Source organism: Rhinatrema bivittatum, chromosome 10 (genome assembly GCF_901001135.1).
Source record: "Rhinatrema bivittatum chromosome 10, aRhiBiv1.1, whole genome shotgun sequence".
Lineage (NCBI taxonomy): Eukaryota > Metazoa > Chordata > Amphibia > Gymnophiona > Rhinatrematidae > Rhinatrema > Rhinatrema bivittatum.
Window position 1 is genome coordinate 119,286,954 of NC_042624.1, and position 20,316 is coordinate 119,307,269.

A 20,316-nucleotide genomic window follows, 5' to 3' on the forward strand; every position below is an offset into this window, starting at 1 on the left:
CTAGAAGTATGTTGTGAGGAACAGATAACTGGAGGCTTCTGGGAGTTCTAATCCCAAGGGCAGAAGACTATTGGAAGTTGTGGTCCGAAAGGGAAGAGAATAGAAAGCGACCTCTCTCTTTCAGCAATGGGGGGTATCCCCAAATAGAACCTCTTTTGCGTCCCCTCAGAACCAGAAAAATTGAGAAGAGTTTTCAGAGCATGTATGAATATTCCTGTACATCTGTGCAAATCTCCTCAGTCAAATTAACCTTCAATAAATACAGGGGAGCAGGGAAGCTATCTGTAATCGATTTGTTCTGCCGTGTCCAGAGAACACCTCTTACAAATAAGCAACTTTGCTTTCTATGTAGACAAACAGAACCGTAATCAATCACGCAAGGGGGGCTCCCATGTTGAAGGCTACATGTATTTGTTATAGATATATACATATAAATATCTCTCTATATACAAGATGGATAGTTGAAGGAATTAGCTAAATACACTTTTTAGAACTGTTTGGCCAAAACTGCTATCATGACATGAAGCATTTTTCTAGGCAGTAATGAGCTGTGAAGGTATAGATAGAAGACCAGGTGGCAGTTTTGCAGTAATCTTCAATGGAAGAAGAGCAAACATGAGCTAAGGAAGCTGTGGTAGCCCTGATTTGATGGGCTTTTACCTTATTTTGAAGTTGTTGACCTGACTGATTATATCAATAAGAAATGCAATCAGAAATCCTTGTAGAAAGTTTGTTTTGAAACTGAAAACCCTCATCTGAATGGGCTGAAGTAGATGACAAGTTGACATTTTCTGTAAGACTTTGTTCCCTCCAATCAAAACAATGAAACTTGCAATCCAATGTGTGAAAAGGCTGTTTGCCTTTATTGGCATGTGATCTTAGAAAAAATGTTGGCAATACTATTGGATTTATTTAACTGAAATTGAAAGACCATCTCTTGAAGAAATTGATGAGTTTTCAAAACTATTCTGTTATTTGGATATACAAAGAACATGAAATTAGCACTTGAAACTAGCTTAGTCTGCAGCAGAATTTATAGCTATCAAAAACAAAAGTTTCTAAGAAACTGCTTTGGCTAGAAGTTCAAAAAAAATATTTCATGAGCTGAGCAAGAACTATATTTAGATTTCAAGGAGACAGAAGATCTCTTAACTGATGATTTAGGATTTTCATGAATCTGACAATTGTAGGTTGCTGAGAAATAAGAATTTCTCCTTAATTTTGATGATAGGCTTTTATAGCCACTAAGGTGAACTCTAACTGAATTTGTTTTTAACCTTGATTCAGAAAGGTTTAAAGACATTACATTAGGTGGGAGAAAGGACACTTAACAGGGTCCTAATTGATACATGTGCACCATATAAAAAATATTTTTCTATTTAAAGTTGTAAGATTTTCTAGTAGAGCATTTTCTTGAAGCTAGAATTACTTTACATCCATAGGCAACTGCATAGAAGAGACAAACTAACTTTCAACATCCAGGCAGTCAGTGCTAAAGACAGAAGATTCCCACTGAACTGAGTGCTACACCCAGGTACACAAGAAACAGCCTTCTTGAAATCCCCTAATACACTTGGGAAGCGCAGAAGTAAGACAAGAGAAGACAATATCTTTTTTTTTTTTTTTTAGCAATGAATTATGCAAACCTGAATGTATTTAATGTAAATATGTTTATGATACAGATTACATGCTAATGTAGGCCTTACCTTAGGAAACCTTTCTTTGTAGACATGATTCATCATCACTATTTCACTGTCAAACAAAACAGGAGAACGACCAGGACTGGAAACAAATACAGAGAACATATTTGTATGTGTTATGTGGTTGTCTGTGGTCATATTTTATTGACTCTTAACGTTATTGAATGTTTTGTCTTAGTCTGTTGATATGTTATTTAATGATATGTTATTTAATCCATGTTTTATGGACCTCATTTGGAGTGTTTAACAACAAACAAGCAGTAAAAATCTAATAAATTAAATGAAATATGAGGGAGAAAAAGAACTATTAATGTAGTTCTGTAGTCTGCAAATACATTTTTTTTTTTTTTTTTACAATTTAATAGTTGTGATGGCTTTGGTTTGTTATAAAAAGCTATGTCCACACAAAATAAACAGTTTACAGTTTTAGAGAATCAAATTCTTCCATGACAAACTGACTTAAACTTATTGACTCGCTATTCATTTATTTATTTACAGTTTCTTATAGCCCGCCTACTGCAGCACAGCCATCCTAGGCAAGTAAAAGAAAAACATAAAAGACATAAAACTAACAGAAATAGAGTAATAATCACAATCACTTTACAAATAAATAAAACATATATAAATATAAAACAGCAAACAGCATGCTCAAGCAAAGACTAACTCAAACAAATAATATTTCAAGTGTTTGTGAAAAAGTTTAAGTCAGTGATAGCACGAATTTCAGCTGGCAAATTATTCCACAATGTGGGTCCAACAACAGATAAGGCCTGCTGACAAGTAAAACTAAGCTTTGCTTCTCTAATGGAGGAAACAAACAGGAGGCCTTGTTCTGAAGATTGTAAATTACACCCAGGTACATATGACTGCAAAATATATTTTAAATTACACAGTTTTCCTTCAAGCACAACCTTAAAAGTAATAACACTTTAAATATAATCCTATAAGGAACTGACAGACAGTGCAACTTCTTCAAAATAGTAGTTATATGATCATGAGAGCAAGAAGAAATTAGCCTGGCTGCAGAGTTTTGAATGATCTGAAGCAAGCCAATATATAAGGAATTACAGCAATCAAGTGAAGTGATGATGAAAGCTTGGATGACAGCACAAAAGCCTTGTATGGATAAGACATATTTCAATTGCCTAACTAATCGTAACTTGTAAGAAGTAGACTTTAATACAGAGCAAATTTGAAATTTTAATGAAAGGTGAGTATCATCAAGATCCCTCCAAATCACAAACATAGTGTGAAAAACGAATTGGAACTTCTGTAATAAAGAGAGATTAGGCATTACAAAATCTGTTGCAGACTGACATACCTGCAGAGCTTCTGACTTAGAAATATTTAATAATAAACAATTCTGTCCTAGCCAGAGATGTACCTCTTGTAAACAGTATAGCAATCAACTTGGCAAATTAATGGCACTTTTAGACACCAGATAATCTGTATACTGTCCGCATATCTCAAACGCCATATCCCATTTAGTTAATATCTGACACAGAGGAAGCATATAAATATTAAAAATTGGATGAAATTGCAGAAACTTGAGGAACCCCTGCATTGAGTTGAAATCAAGATGAAATATGCTGCTTATGAATAGACAGGAAATGTTGAAACCATCTGAGAACCAAACCACTGATCCTTATAAAAGAAAGTCTATCTAATAACAAGGCATGACTGACCATGAAAAAGCCAAAGTTGTATGTAAGAAAACCATAACCCATGTTCCCCTTGTATCAATATGACACAGTAACAGATCAATGACCGACACTAGCAGAGTTTCGATGTTGTGGCGTTTCCAAAAATTCACCAGATGAGCATTCAGGATATCATCATCATGAAAACAGTCCATTAATTGACCTAGAACCACTTTCTCAATTAATTTTCTCAACACAGATAGGTTTGAAAAAGGAAAACAGAATGATTGATTGCCAGGCTCTAAACTTCCTCTTAGGAATGGGAAATACTTTAACATATAAAAAACATAACATATTTGGGCTCTCTACATGTTCCCCCTACCAAATCATTACTAAGCAAAAGAGCATTATCTACTTCTGGGCCGACGCTTTGGAACACTCTTCCACCTGACCTCCGTCAAGAACAGTGTCTCCTGACCTTCAAGAAGGACTTAAAAACTTGGCTGTTTAATCAAACTTTCCCTGAAAACCTTGGTTCTCCTAGATGCAGATCCTAAAACATGAATACAAGACTTTAACTATTCATTTTATTATTATTATTTTTTTTTTTTTTTAATCTTATTTATTTATTTTATTTATGATTGACTCACAATTTATTTATTGTGGCTATAGGCTTGCTGTTGTTCCTTAATTCCAATTGTTTCTAAAATGTTCAATGGTTTATATGCACCGTTTATTGTATCGCCTCCTAGCGAAAGTTAAGTTCTTTGTAAACCGGTGTGATCTATATCCTTTATAGGAATATCGGTATATAAAAATTCAAAATAAATAAATAAATAAATAAATAACATATCCACATGGAAAACAGCAAAAAACAGAGAGACTGGGAAACATATCCAAGTGGCAGCTCGGCTGAAGAAAGCAACTGCATGCAAGAACTCCTGCGCATGCTCAGAAAGATTTTATCAGCGCTCTAAGAAATGGGTCCACATTGATGCTGTTGGATGACATTACCCATATTTTATGGCTGATTTATGCCTCTTTGTTGATAGAAAATTGACATTTGAATAAACATTTTTCTGGAACTATCTATGGTTACATTGATACTCTCATGTTAAATCACAAATTTAATTTACCTTTTTGCCAAAAGGTAGATTATCTTCAATTTAAAGCATATTTTGCTAGTTCCAGTACCTATCTGTGTGCCAAATTTCAGAGTAAGTTCAGTGATTTGTTAGATGGTGACAAAATGTAAAATGCTAAGCTTAAAAAACAGTTTATGTCCGTCTAAGTTAAAAATGACATCATTATAAATTGAAATTTCCCACCACATTAAAAAATCTTCCTCACAAGGCAGTATATTTGGTATTTCAGATAGAATTTTAATTTATTTTGAGTGATTTAAATTTGAAAGCCTACTTCTTAACATGGGCACAAACAGATTTTAAAATTATCCCCATAAAGGACTGTCATAGAAGGTAACATGTCAGCATATTCAAGCACACAACTGCTCAAGATAGTGATATCTGCCTGCCCTGCTATAATTATTTCCCTGAAGTGCTAATGATTTTCTTTATTAATCCAGCTCCAAAAAAGGGAAGGTGGGTAGGAATGTGTGGCTGATTATCCTGTTAGCTATGGGGAGCATCCATTACAGGATAGCAACTTAGTCTCCTCCATCGATAAACAAGTTAAATCAGCTACACAGATGGAATACCCTTCCTAAGAGCTGTCTTCCAACCAAAAAAACATCTGGGGGGAGGGAGTAAGAACAAATTACCAGTGGGTGGGAAAACATTTCTGGGGGATTAACCTCCTTTTCAGTTGAAATATTATTAACCCCTTCTCTTTAAATTTTATTAGAAGGCAATGAAATACAAATGCACCCTGGGGAGATAAGAGTTGGGAGTTATCCCTTTAAAAAGCCACAGAAAGGCTGAGAGACCAAATCTATTAAAAAAAAAAAAAAAGAAGCAGCTTCAGTGTTTAAACAATAATAGAAGTTAATGTGAGAACAAAAATCTATGCCACAGCCCTGCAAATCTTCTCAACGGAAGCTATCTTAGATGGGCAGCCTATGCCATCATGGTTCTCACATTTTGTGAGTAAACATCTTCATCTAGTGTTAGACCTGTTGGAGCACTACAGGAGAGTCAATCTTGCTATCCAGTTAGAAGTGGTACATTTGACCACAACAAGTCCAGGACTGTTTGAGTGAAATGAAACAAAACGTTGGATGGATCTTTTAATGAAACGTATTGGTTCTCTTGCAATGGAAACTGTACTCAGCGTATTTACCTTTATGAACATGGGACATGAGAACAAATACTAGAAAGACAATTGACTGGTTAAGCACACTATGTCAACATCCATATTCCAGGTCAACACTACAGCAAATATATAATCTAGTTCATATTCATACAATTTCTAGGTCAAAACAACTGCAGATACAAATTCTAATTCTACTTATAATCACTATATATCATTCATTGTTTATTGCTTGCTCCACTAACATTGTCTATTGGCATATTAGCATTTTACATTAAATCATATGCATTTCTAAAGAGCCATGTTTTCAGTTCAAACTTGAAACTCTTTCTTTCTGTTGTCTGATGTAGTGATTCTGGAAGAGAGTTCCATAACTTGGGGCCTGCTATGGAAAACTCTTCAATACACAGATAATAAAATACAATGTGGCTCAAAAACCCTATTACGGAGATCCTCATTTCCCATCATTAAGCATAAGCCGGTATTCATTAAATGAAATAATTTCTCATGAATTCCTTCCTAGAAGCCAGAAAAACCTGAAAGACTTCATCAGAAAAACCTAGGGAACAACCTAGGTTTCACTTTCAACATCCAGGTTGTAAGGAGAGACAGAATATGTTGAGATGAAATAGCGTTTTCTAATTTTGTGTGGTCAGAGTTGGGCTATTTCTCAATCTGACTGGTTTCTAGATGGGACAATTCCTGAAGAAGTGGAAATCAAATTTGTTTTGGCCAAGACAGAGCCTATTTGTATATCAGTGCCTACTGGTCCAGCCTGGTCTGACTGGATGAAGAGGAAGTAAAGTTTTGTGTATCTTGGGAAAAAGGTACTACACTGGAATAACAGGATATTTCACTTGTAAAAAAGGAAACTCTTTTTAAGTTATCTATCCCTGAAACCAAAATGCAGTCTATGCAATGTTTAGGCATTATAAGACGGTCTTCAGAAACACTTATCAGTGAGCTGTCAAACCACCTCATCTTTATAGGTTAATTTATCAAGTATAACCACTGCCCCTCCCTTATCTTCTGCCTTAATGTCAATCCTGGTACCATTGTTTAATTCTTTTTATGCACCTCTCTCTATAGTAAAATTATTAATAGTAAGGGAAGATTTGCACTCAATCCTTTATAGATATTTATACCAGCTTATGGGCACCATTTTGATTTAGAGGTAACATACCTTTGGGCCAGTTCTTAAGACTGAGGCATTTGTGATCCTCCGCAGAAAAGTTTAAGGCCAAGGCTGTCGAAATGTAGGGGAAATTTTGGAAGAGAGGTTATCTTCTGTCTGTTATTGAAAAAGCATATAAAAGGGCACAGTGGAAAAATCGGGAGCTGTTATTGCATTCTTCACCTTGTGAATCAAGGTCCCATTTGGTTTGTGTCTTACCATATTCACCACAGATTTACAGGAAACATTGGTGGATTTCGCAATTACACTCTGTTTTTAAAGAGTCTCCCCCTTTATTTGCTCTGCTTTCATGTCAAAGACTTGGTTGTGAATTCTGTGTTTTCAGAGGAATCTGAGATGCATATTGGAGTTTGTTCACAAGTTGGTCACTATTCAGGCGCCGCTGAGGGGGAGAGCTGGCCACTATCTAGAAAACACCTGATTACATCTGAGGTAAAAAAGACAAAAAAATTGAAAAAAGAAAAAAAGCAGCGCTGAAACTGGGAAGAGATGATGAATTTGAAAAGAATAAAAGGTCTGAGGGACCCGCCCCTCCCCCGACGTCATCGCTCACGGAACTGATCCGTTAAAAGCGCCAAGCCAGCAGGCGCCGCTAAGGGGGAGAGAGCTGGCCACTATCTGGAAAACACCTGATTACATCTGAGGTAAAAAAGACAAAAAAAATTGAAAAAAGAAAAAAAGCAGCGCTGAAACTGGGAAGAGATGATGAATTTGAAAAGAATAAAAGGTCTGAGGGACCCGCCCCTCCCCCGACGTCATCGCTCATGGAACTGATCCGTTAAAAGTGCCAAGCCAGCAGGCGCCGCGCGCCAAAGGGGCACAACAAAGGGGCATTCCCCTTTGTGCACCCTTTCGTGCATCCCCTAGTTTTAAATATTCCCCTTGTTATCTTTTATCCCTTGTTAACAATTTCTTCTTTATAATTGTTTTACATTTCTGACAAAGGTAATGTATGCTTTTTAGTATAATTTGTTGATTGTTCTATGTAACGCTCACAGGCGAAGTTATGTTTTATTGTAAACCGGTGTGATTTGTATTTTATACAGGAATGTCGGTATATAAAAGTTAAAAGTAAATAAATAAATAAATATTCTTGTGGTCATTGCTCTGTTTGCCCCCAGGTTTCCGAGGGTGATTCTTTACCATTAGAACCTTTAACGTCTTATAAATATGAACGTGAAATACTTGGGTAACGAATATGATTTAACGTGGTGTACTTGTAAACTAATGTATGTGGGCAAAACTAAAAGAGTATTTCGGATATGGATGATGGAACAACGCAGCCCATTAGTTGACAGAAAAAGGAGGCTAAATTAGTTGAACATTGCTTGCCCACCATTCTTTTGAACCGCTAAGTAGTAAAATTTAAGACCCGCGTGCGTGCGCACATGTGCACGTTTGCTGGCGCGTGCACATGCATGCACGATTTTATATTGACATGTGCTTGTGCTCGCGAATGCTGTCTGGAGCGTGTAATGGGGGAATTTTAGTAGGTACACATGGCGACAATAGGCCTTTCCCCAGTTCGCCTCAGTAAAGGAGAGGACTTCCTAAATCCCCTAGCTAACTTTCCTCCCTTTTACCCCATTAGCCCTGAGCCTTAAAACCCCACTGACTAGCCTCATTTTTTTTTATTACACAACTTACATGCCATCCTTAGCAGAAGTAAAGTTACGCAGTAGGGGACCCTGGCGTGTGCTTGTGAACGTAACTACTTACGCGCTGACTTCATGGTGTATTTTTGACTTGCCCATGCCCCGTCCAGACCATGCCACACCCTTTTTACAGAAAACTTTTTTATGTGCGTACTGGGAGATATGCGCTTGGCCGCGGACCTTTTAAAATCTGTGCAGTGCACAGGTCTGAGTCAAGCGCGTATCTCCCAATTTTGGCGCGCTTAAGCCTTTAAAAATCGACCAGTAAGGTTTTCTGTTTTGGAAAAACCCCGAGTAAGTTCTCGTGGAGGCCACCATAATCTTATAATATTTAGAGAGGAACAAAACTGGATTTATAAACCAAGTGCATTATAACCAGCTGAATTAAATAAAGAAATCAATTGGTTAGTTTTTGTTTAATGATCTGAACCAATAGCGTTTTGGTAGGTTGGCTTTAAGTTTAGAAGCTTGACTCTGATTGGCTCTCAGTCTCGACTGATTTGTTCTTGCACTGTGGCTGGGCTGACGGCGTTTTTCAAGTGTATCACCATGTTGAAATTTTAAGCGTGAGCTGACTTAAGAAAGATGTGAGTAAAGTGTAGTGTGTGAAATATAAATGTGCTTTGCTTTTAAAATTTTTATATTGTCCACGCTGATTTTTGTGCTTTGGTTTTAGTGACATTGCTTGGACCCCTGATGAAGGTTTATATCCACCAAAACACTAGCCATGTTAAGCAGGCTATGAGTGAGCACTCCATACACTAAAACAAACAGTTGAGAAGTGAATAAAGAGTCAGTTTTTTGCCATCAGGGTCATTTATCATTTTGCTTTATACTCTCTACCTAGCTTCGATCAAGCTAGGTAGAGAGTACAATATATAAATCAACTCCTCTTTTACCTTCTATCACTCCAAATGACATCAAATCTTCAGTGATGTCAATTTTGCTGTTCGTACCTCTGACTGCCAAACTGCCCCCCCAAACCTACCCTACCCCAAGTTAAAAGTGTCCCCTCTTACAGTGGTAAAAATAGCAAAGTTGCATATTAGTCTCTACAGTCTCTCGCTCTCTCAATCGAAACAGCATGTGCAATAAAAACCTGTTCGCTGTAATGCACCCGCGGAGGATTAATTAGCATGCGATGTGAAAATTAGCGCTGGTGCGAAAAATGTATTGTACCTTGCGGAAATTACCTATGCAATGCGGGAGCTGGGAAAGCAAATGTTGCTTACCTGTAACAGGTGTTCTCACAGGACAGCAGGATGTTAGTCCTCACATATGGGTGACATCACAGGACGGAGCCCAATCACGGAAAACTTCTGTCAAAGTTTCTAGAACTTTGACTGACCCCTACTGGGCATGCCCAGCATGGCACCAACCCTGCAGCCAGCAGGGGTCCCCCTTCAGTCTTGTTTTGAAAGCTACAGGTAGTGCCGAAAAATAAAATAAGAAAACGAACCCAACACCGCGGGGCGGCGGGTGGGTTTCGTGAGGACTAACATCCTGCTGTCCTGTGAGAACACCTGTTACAGGTAAGCAACATTTGCTTTCTCACAGGAGAAGCAGGATGGTAGTCCTCACATATGGGTGAGTACCGAGCTGAGGATGTCCGAATATGCACCAAATGTACCCAACGGCGTGCAACAGGCACAACAACTGGGGTGGAATTTGGTAGAGGGCATCCTGAACCCCACCGGGCAGGCAGAAGGGTGTTGGTATGTCACGTTAGAAAAAGGTTACGGAGGACAGATTGGCCGAAGATGGAATCCTGTCTTCCGGCTTTGTCCAAACAATAGTGGGCTACGAAAGTATGGAGTGAGCTCCAGGTAGCAGCCCTGCAAATGTCAGGAAGCGGCACCGATCGTAGGTGTGCTACTGAAGTCGCCATGGCCCTCACAGAGTGTGTTTTAACATGGTCGTGAAAAGGAATGCCTGCTTGCTGATAGCAAAAGGATATGCAATCCGCCAACCAGGAGGAAAGAGCCTGCTTACCCATAGGTTGCCCTAATTTGTTGGGATGGAAAAAGACGAATAACTTAGTGCTCTTTCTGTGGGCAACTGTACGGTCAAGGTAGAACGCTAGAGCCCGTTTGCAATCGAGGGTATGCAGGGTCTGTTCCCCTGGGTTGGAGTGAGGCCTGGGAAAAAAGATAGGTAGTATGATGGATTGATTAATATGAAACTCAGAAACTACCTTGGGCAAAAACTTAGGGTGAGTGCGGAGTACCGCCCGGTCCTGCAGGAGTTTAGTGTAAGGCGGATAGGTGACTAGGGCCTGTAACTCACTAACCCTGCGAGCAGAAGTGATAGCTAAAAGGAATAACACTTTCCATGTGAGATATTTAAGGTCACAGGAGTGGAGAGGTTCGAAAGGTGGTTTCATGAGCCGACCGAGAACCAGATTAAGGTCCCAAGAAGGGGCTGGAGGGCATAAAGGTGGCTTGATATGGAGCAAGTCTTTAAGAAATCGTGTTACGAGGGGTTGTACCGAAATAGGGACATCCCCGATTCCTTTATGGAAGGCGGCTACCGCGCTGACATGCATTCTGATGGAAGAGGTCTTTAGACCGGATTCTGATAAATGTCAGAGATAGTCCAAGAATTTTGGGATTGGACAGGAAAAGGGATCAAGGGACTGCGAAGTGCACCATGATGTGTACCTTTTCCATTTATAGGAATAAGATTTTCTTGTGGAAGGCTTCCGTGAAGCAATCAGGACACGAGAAACTGACTCCGAAAGGTTAAGTGGTTGAAGGATTACCCTTCCAACATCCATGCCATCGGGGACAAGGCTTGAAGATTGGGATGGAGTAGGCATCCGTCGTTTTGAGTGATCAGATGCGGGTCCGTTCCCAGGGGAATGTGCCTGCGGATGGAGTATATGAAACCACACTTGGTGCTATCAGGATCATGGTTCCCTTGTCCTGACGTAGCTTCACGAGAGTCTTCGAGAGAAGAGGAAGTGGAGGGAATGCATAAAGCAGACCGGACATCCACGTGAGGGAGAATGCATCTCTGGGCCGAGAGTGCTTGTTCCGAATTAGGGAGCAAGTAGGTGACCCTGAGGTACATCGAGCGGGAGAGCACTTCCGCCCAAATCTGCGCAGCTTCTTGACACAGAAGGAAGGAGCCTGTGCCGCCTTGTTTGTTGATGTACCACATGGCCACCTGGTTGTCCGTCTGAATCAAGATTACGTGGTTTGATAGGGAATCCTGAAAAGCTCTGAGAGCATATTGGATTGCTCGAAGTTCCAGGAAATTTATCTGGTGTTTGGATTCCTCTGGAGACCAAGATCCTTGTGTCTGTAGATTGTTTACATGAGCTCCCCAACCGATGTTGGACGCATCGGTGGTGAGAATGAGTTGAGGATCTGGTAGGTGGAAAGGCAGGCCCCGGAGGAGATTGTTCTGATCCGTCCACCAGGCGAGAGACAGACGGAGTGCGTCGGTGATGTAAACAATGGTTGACAGAGGCTGAGTTGCTTGGTTCCATTGTGACCTCAGAGTCCAATGCTGGACTCTCATGGCCAGGCGGGCCATTGGTGTCACATGGACTGAGGACTCCATGTGTCCCAGCAGGACAAGGAATTGGCGAGCTATTGCTGTGTGTTGAGACTGCAACTGATGGGCTAGAGACACAAGGGTCTGAGCTCGCTGATGAGGTAGGAAGGCTTTTGCGTGTAAGGTGTCCAAGTCTGCCCCAATGAAGGATAAGGTTTGAGATGGGAGTAAATAGGATTTCTCGTAATTTACAAGAAACCCTAGAGAGATTAGAGTGTGAAGGGTCAGGTTCAGGGAGGACCAAGCGATTTGCTGGGTCGAGGCCCTGATTAGCCAGTCGTCCAGATAGGGGTAGACATGGACACCTTCCTTCCTCAGAAAAGCTGCGACAACTACGAGGCATTTGGTGAAAACTCGTGGTGCCGATGCTAGGCCGAACGGGAGCACTCGATACTGGTAGTGCTGTTGGCCTACTAAAAAACGTAGGTACTTGCGATGAGCCGGAGCTATCGCAATGTGGGTGTAAGCGTCTCGGAAGTCCAGAGAGCAGAGCCAATCCCCTCTTTGTAACAGAGGCAGAAGTGAGCCTAAGGTTACCATCTTGAACTTCTCTCTTTGAAGGTACTTGTTGAGGGCTCGTAGGTCCAGAATTGGATGAAGTCCTCCTGACTTTTTTGGGATCAGAAAGTACCGGGAATAGAACCCTAGGCCTTGTTGTGAAAGAGGGACGGGTTCTATTGCACTTGACTGGAGAAGGAGGGAAACCTCCTGCTCCAGAAGGACAGACTTGTAGAGGTGGGGAGTCCGGTGGAAGAGTGAGGAAGTTTAGGTGGTAACCCTGAGCAATGACTGCTAGTACCCAGTGGTCGGTTGTGATTGAGTGCCACTTTTCGTGAAAGTGGCATAATCGACCTCCCACTGGTATGCTTGGCAGAGGGATCAGGCTTCTGCTCTCCGAGTGGTAGTCAAAAACCTGAAGCAAGTCCTGGCTGGGGAGCTGCTTGCGACTTTTGCTTCAGAGGTTGGTGAGGCTGAGATTTTTGATAAGGCCTCGTCAGTCTGGATCTTGTTGGTGGGGGATAATACTTTCGTGTACGGAAGAATGATTTCTTAGAGTCCTTCTTGAAGGGTTGTTTAGAAGGGAAATCAGAAGGTATCGATGAGAGCTGCTTGAGGGTCTCATGATGGTCCTTTAATTCAGCAACTATTTGCTGAATTTGTTCTCCAAATAGATTATCCCCTAAGCAGGGCAGGTCAGAAAGCCTGTCCTGAACTTCTGGGTGAAGATCTGAAGACTTGAGCCAGGACCAGCACCTTGCCGAAATTGCAGCTGCAGACACTCTAGTGGAAGTGTCAAAAATATCATAAGCTGTTCTAATTTCATGTTTCCCTGCTTCAAAACCTTTAGTTACAAGGGCTTGAAGCTGTTGTTGGAATTGTTCAGGCAGGGTTTCAGAGAAATCCTGTATTTGCTTGAAAATAACCCTATTGTATTGGGTCATATACAGCTGATAAGAAGCTATCCTGGAGATAAGCATGGCCCCTTGGTATACTCGTCTACCAATATTGTCTAGGAACTTGTGTTCCTTGATAGGAGGAATAGATGAGTATGGCTTCGTTCTTTTTACTTTCTTTTGGGCTGATTCAACCACTACTGAGTGGTGGTCAAGCTGAGGTTTTTGAAAGCCAGGTGCTGACTGTACAAGGTAAGTAGAATCAGCTTTTTTTATGTACTGGAGCAATGGATCCAGGATTCTCCCAATTCTTTTTGAGAAGGTCAAGAAAAACCTGATGAATTGGAATTGAAGTGATCTCTTTAGGGGCATCCAGAAATTGGAGAAGTTCTATCATCTGGTGCCTATCATCTTGCTCCGTCTGAAGCTGAAAAGGGACATAAGGTGTCATAAGGATCAGGAGGCTGACCTGTAGGACCAGGAGGGGATTGGACACCCGATGGGCCCGGCTGAGGCTCCCTGAAAATCGAAGGAATAACCGGGGGCACCGAGAATGCCCTAGAGGGCATCGGTGCCGGCATCGAAGGCATCGATGGAGCCGATGTGAGTATCGCTCCCGATGAATGAATCGGTGGCAAGGGACGACACGGATTCGATGGTTGAGGCACAACTCCCGAAGGAGGAATGCGATATGGTGTTTCTCCTGCCGATGAGACTGTCATCGGGGAGTGCACCGGGGCTGTCGGCGACCCGGGAATTACCGGTGGCAAGGCGGTGATGAGCGCCTCCATCCGGGAAAGCAGCGGTGCCAGTGCTGCTGGAATCAGGTCGGTGACCGGTTCCACTCTCGGTGCCGGAGTCGGTGCCGGAGGAACCTGGAACCGTTGCATCGCCTTGTCGATGGCCTCCTGGACCAGCCGGTCCAGTTCTTCCCGGAGACCTGGGGTAACAAGACCCGGCTCCGTAACGGAAGAGGGAGGCTGAGGCAGAGTCGGAGGGACCACCTTTACAGGTGGAATCACGACTCCCGAACCCTGATCGGGTGAGGATTGCCTCGATGTCTTGGTCGCAGGAGTGGACGGTGCTGCTCCTGGCCGGGGCTTCTTCGATGGAGGCTCGGACGGTAGCGAGGTCGATGACTTCGGTTCCTCGATGGTCCGAGACTTACGATGGCGATGTTTCTCCCTCCGATCCCCTCTATCTTCGGGGGAAGGGACGGGAGTCGATGGCCGTGAAGATGTCGATGGCGGACGGTCACTGGAGGATTGTCGACGGTGGTGCGACTTCAATGGTGCCGGTTCTGAAGACGTTGATGCGATGGATGGTGTCGGGGTGCGAGCACGGAAAAGGAGTCCCATCTTCTCCATTCTGGCTTTGCAACCTTTAGGTGTCATCAAGGCACATGCCCAGTAGGGGCCAGTCAAAGTTCTAGAAACTTTGACAGAAGTTTTCCGTGATTGAGCTCCGTCCTGTGACGTCACCCATATGTGAGGACTACCATCCTGCTTGTCCTGTGAGAAATTAGCCTACCACACCCCTTTTTTTTTTTATCATGGGCAATATTTCTGCTATAAATAGAACATTTTGATAAATCTAGGTCTATATTTTAGATATAACATTTTTTGAGAGATACTATTTTTATGATTATACACATTTTGAAAATTTTGATTTATTGAAGAAACAATATTTGGATAATACAAATAAGAGTTGTGTAAGGAAACTAACGGAACTGGTAGATGACTTCATTTATAGTGGTCCTCTATGATGCTGTCTTGAAGCCCACTGTGGGCAAGAAACAGTGGATTATCATGCAAAGCATGATCCAACTCTGATACCAAGGTCTTATAGGATTTTGAATTTGCACCTTTTTGTTTTGTATTTTGTTTCTAATAGAAGGTGTCTGCTGATGGTATCTTTCTTTGAAATTATTCTGTTTTACTTTGTACCATGCAGAAGCTGTGGCAGTTTCTGTTCACTTAAAGATTCATTGAAACATATATTTTGACGAAGAGTACCAAAATCTTTATACACAAGTGTATATGATTAATTGGTTTGTTACTCTTCATTCTACATCTGTATCTTTGAGGATGATCCTAACACTGTATACTGTGTATACAACTTTTCTCCATTAAACAGATTGTGTGACAAATAAGCAAATAGCAAAGAAGATAATTTATTTATTTTTATTTAAATTCTTTTAATATACTGATTCTCAAGACTATGTCTTATCATACCGGTTTACATCAAAACCAGGGGAAAACCATAAATTATAAGAATGAAAGTTGCAATGAACAGGGGGAGTAATTCAGGACAATTGAAAGTAGAAGGAATTAGATTAAGATAACGCTTTTTTAAAGGAAATGCGAAACAGGCAACTATAAACAATTGTTTTGCAAGGAGGCTAATTTAGCGGGTAAAATTATCTAAAGTTGTTTAATCTTAACGTTTCTTTAAGGTGGAGGAAAAAGGGTCGTGGCGGGGAGGGAGGGAGGTGGGAGGGGAGGGTAGGTGAAAGGGGGGGGTAAAGTCATTGCTAGTTGGGGAGAGTCTCATACTGGAAAGGCTTGAGAGAACAGCCAAGTTTTCAGTTTCTTTCTGAAGGAAAAAAGACATTGTTCCTGGCGTAGATCTGAGGGTAGTGTGTTCCATAGCTGTGGTCCGGCGGAGGACAGTGTTTGTTTTTGAAAGGAATTGTGGATAAAGGATTTGTGTGGAGGTGCCCTGAGAGTTCCTTTGTATGCTGATCTTATCGGTCTATTGGAGTTATGGAATTCGAGTGGGATTGTGAGTTGTAGTGCGGATTGATTGTAGATAGATTTGTGGATTATGGTCAGGGTCTTGAACAGTATTCTATAATGGATGGGAAGCCAATGTAGGTTTTTAAGTATCGGTGTGATGTGGTCCTTACAACGTGAATTTGTGAAGATCCTGGTTGCGGCATTTTGCAGCATCTGTAGAGGTTTAGTTGTGGAGGAGGGGAGGCCGAGCAGTAGCACGTTGCAGTAGTCGATCTTTGAAAACAGAATGGCTTGAAGGACTGAGCGGAAGTCCTGAAAGTGGAGGAGAGGTCTTAACTGTTTTAAAACATGTAGCTTATAGAAGCATTCTTTAGTGGTGGTGTTGATGAACTTTTTGAGATTCATTCTGTTGTCCAGAATAGCACCAAGGTCTCTCACCTGACTTGCTGGAGGTAAGATTGGGTTGCAGGCGAGGGGGTTATTCTCATTAGGACAGATGACGAGGAGTTCGGTTTTGGATGTATTAAGAACTAGATTGACACTAGAGAGTAGGAGGTTGATGGAGTGAAGGCAGTTGTTCCAGAAGTTTAGGGTGTTGGGGAGGGGGTCCTTGATGGGGATTAATATCTGAACATCGTCAGCGTAAACAAAGTTGGTGAGGTTGAGATTTTCTAGTAGCTGGCATAGGGGTCGCAGATAAATATTAAACAGAGTTGGTGATAAAGAGGAGCCCTGGGGAACACCTTGATTGGATTGGAAGGGGTGGAATTCTTTATCATTTATCCTGACTTTGTAATGTCTGTTGTTGAGGAATGATTTGAACCAGATGAGCGCCGATCCTGTGATGCCAATTTCTGCCAGACGGTTGATGAGTATTGAATGATTGACTGTGTCAAACGCTGCCGAAATGTCTAAAAGGGCCAGGAGGTAGGACTGGCCTTTGTCGAGACCTGTCATAATTTTGTCTGTTAACGAGAGTAGAAGTGATTCTGTGTTTAAGCGCTTCCGGAAGCCGAATTGAGAGGGGTAAAGAATGCTGTGTGAGTCTAGGTAATCTATGAATCTGTTGTTGACCAGTTTTTCCATTATTTATTTATTTATTTATTTATAAATTTTTATATACCGCCGCTCAAAGATATCACGTCGGTGTACAGTAAACAGGAACTTACGCCAAAGCGTTATACATTTAACAGAGTTATATAGGCGTTATACAATTAACAAAGGTAAGTATATAAATATTTAAACATCAAACAATTAGAATCTTTTTTTTTTTTTTTAAACAGAACTATCATATAGTTGTAACTTAACTGAACTGAATTAAACAGTACTAGAGAGTAAATGGTTCAAGGGGAATAAGTAAAAGCTAAGGGAAAGGGTTAAGAGGGGATGGAGTTCTAAATTAGAGGTGGTAAGAAGGGAGAGATAGCGCTTCGAATGCGATTAAGAGCAATTATATGGTAGGATATTTATAGTAATAGCAGAAATAGGGAAGTTAGAGTTGGTATATAGACAGTGGGTGTCGGGTAGATAAGGCAGGGCAGGTAGAGGAGAGGAAGGACATATATATTTCAAGTATAGGCATGTGTAAATAACCATGTCTTGAGTTTTTGCTTGAATGTTTTGGGAGATGGTTCAAGGCGCAGTTCGGTGGGCATGGTATTCCATAAAAAAGGGCCAGCAAAAGAAAGCGCTTGCGCTTTGGTGGAGGCATAGTTATATAGTTTAGGCGAAGGGGTCTGTAATGTGGCAAGGTATTGATTTCTGGTAGGTTTGATAGAATTTTGAAATTGTAGTGTATTATTAAACCATTTCATTTCGGGATTGTGGAGGGCTTTATGGATAAGTGTTAGTGTCTTATAGTGTATGCGAGATTGAATGGGGAGCCAGTGTAAATCCTTCAAAACTGGTGTAATATGTTCCTTTGAGTTTGTATTAGAAAGGATGCGGGCTGCAGTATTTTGCAGGATTTGTAAGGGGCGGATGGCATTTTTATGTAGGCCTAGGAGGAGTGAATTGCAATAATCTGTTTTGGAAAACAACATGGCTTGTAAAACTGTCCGGAAATCAGATGCGTGAAGCAAGGGTTTCAATTTTTTGAGTGTATGTAATTTGAAAAAACACTCTTTAAGGATAGCGCTGATAAATTTTTTGAGGGTCATTTGGTCGTCAATAATGACTCCTAGGTCTCGGACTTGGTGGGAGAATTGTATGTGCATCGGTGTTATTGGTGAGGTAGGCGAAACATGTAGTGGTGTGGGAGGAGATATGATCATGATTTCTGTTTTTGTGGAGTTGAGGGCAAGTTGTAAGGAAGTTAGTAGATTATTGATAGAAGCGAGGGTAGTGTCCCAGATTTCAAGGGCTTTGGGTATGGATTCCGTTATTGGAATAAGAATTTGTACATCATCAGCGTACAAAAAGTGTGGAAGCTTAAGATTGGCGAGGAGATGGCAGAGTGGTAGGAGATAGATGTTAAAAAGGGTAGATGAAAGTGAAGAGCCTTGCGGGACTCCTTGCTTCAGGGGGATTTCTTTTGATAGGTGGTTGCCAATTTTGACTTTATAGTTACGGTTGGACAGGTAGGAGGTAAACCAGTTATGAGCAGTACCAGTTATTCCAATCTCGTGAAGGCGTTGGAGGAGAATTTGGTGGTTAACGGTATCAAAAGCCGCTGAGATATCCAGGATTACTAGAAGATGAGGTTGATTTTTATCTAGGCTTTTGAGAAGGTAATCAGACAGAGATAAGAGCAGGGTTTCAGTACTATGTAATTTGCGAAATCCGTATTGTGAGGGAGAGAGGATTTGGTGTTCTTCTAAATAGTCACTAAGTTGACGGTTGATGGATATTATTCTAAATATTCTAATGGATGGATATTATTCTAATATTCTAATAATATGGATATTATTCTAATATTCTATTATTCTAAATAGTCACTAAGTTGACGGTTGATGGATATTATTGCCATTAGCTTGGCAATAAAAGGTAAGTTGGCAATGGGGCGGAAGTTAGCCGGGTTAGCTGGATCCAAGTTAGGTTTTTTTAGTAGAGGTTTTAGTGAGGCAGTTTTTAAAGAGTCCGGGACCGATCCTTGCATGAGGGAGCAATTTATGATGTCAGCCAGGTGTTTGGCTATGGTATTGGGGATGGTAAGTAAAAGTTTAGTAGGTATTTGGTCTGAAGGATGAGACGAAGGCTTCATTTTCTTGATTATAGATTCGATCTCCAGTGAGGAAGTGTGTTCGAGAGAATCTAAAGTTGGTTTAATGGTTTCAGGGGATTGGTTAGGGGCAGGTGGAGGCTGGGTGTTTGATGAGGTCATGGTTGTGAGTAGGTTCTTGATTTTGTTGTCGAAGAATAAGGCCATTTCTGTAGCTTTGTTTTGCGCTTCTTCTTCTGGGATGATTGGAGGAACCGGAGTGGTGAGGGATGCTACATATGAAAAGAGAGTCTTGGGGTCATACATATAGCTGTGAATTTTTTTGGCATAGAAATCTCTCTTGGTACGTAGAATGGTGCTCCTATAGAGGTTCATAGCGGTTTTATAAATGGCCTGGGCAGCTGGTGAATGGTCCTTACGCCAGTGTAGTTCTTTATGTTGCAGGTCTTGTTTGAGTTTTTTCAGTTCTATAGTGAACCAAGGTTTTTTGTTGGGACGGGCTGGATTGATTTTTTCGACACCATGGGGAAGATTTTATTTGCTACTGAGCGAGTGATGTTTAGCCACGAAGTCATAGCAGAGTCGGCATTGGAGAGGTCCAGATTGGTTAGGTCTTTGGAGAGGCTGGTGGAGAGGGTGTCCATGGAACAGGGTTTTCTGAACTGTATAGTAGATTTAGGGGAGGAGGGAGTATATAATAAATATATTTATTTATTTATTTATTTAACTTTGTATACCGACTTTCAAGTTAATATCAAGGCGGTTAACAATATTTGAATTCGCAGTAGCAAAATTCACAAAAATCCGTTACCCAAAACACATATATCTCGCTAATAATTTACATAGTAAAATCAAATACAAAATAATGTCCCATTAAATAAGAAAAAAAAAAAAACAAAACAAAACATAAAAACAAGATAAAATCTTAATAGTTAAAACATTTTTCAAAATTAAAACCCTCCAGACTTCATCCCCGTTCTTTATCCTGACCTATACCTCCCTTAT

At 40.9% G+C, this 20,316-nt stretch overlaps 1 protein-coding gene across 1 annotated transcript in view; it reads right to left on the reverse strand.

The window, feature by feature from the left end:
• The window catches only part of MAST2 (microtubule associated serine/threonine kinase 2), a 360,153-nt gene that overhangs the window by 132,447 nt on the left and 207,390 nt on the right, over positions 1 to 20,316 (reverse strand). The window contains 1 exon segment of the mRNA XM_029618685.1: positions 1,707 to 1,782. Coding sequence (XP_029474545.1) covers positions 1,707 to 1,782 — 76 coding nt within the window.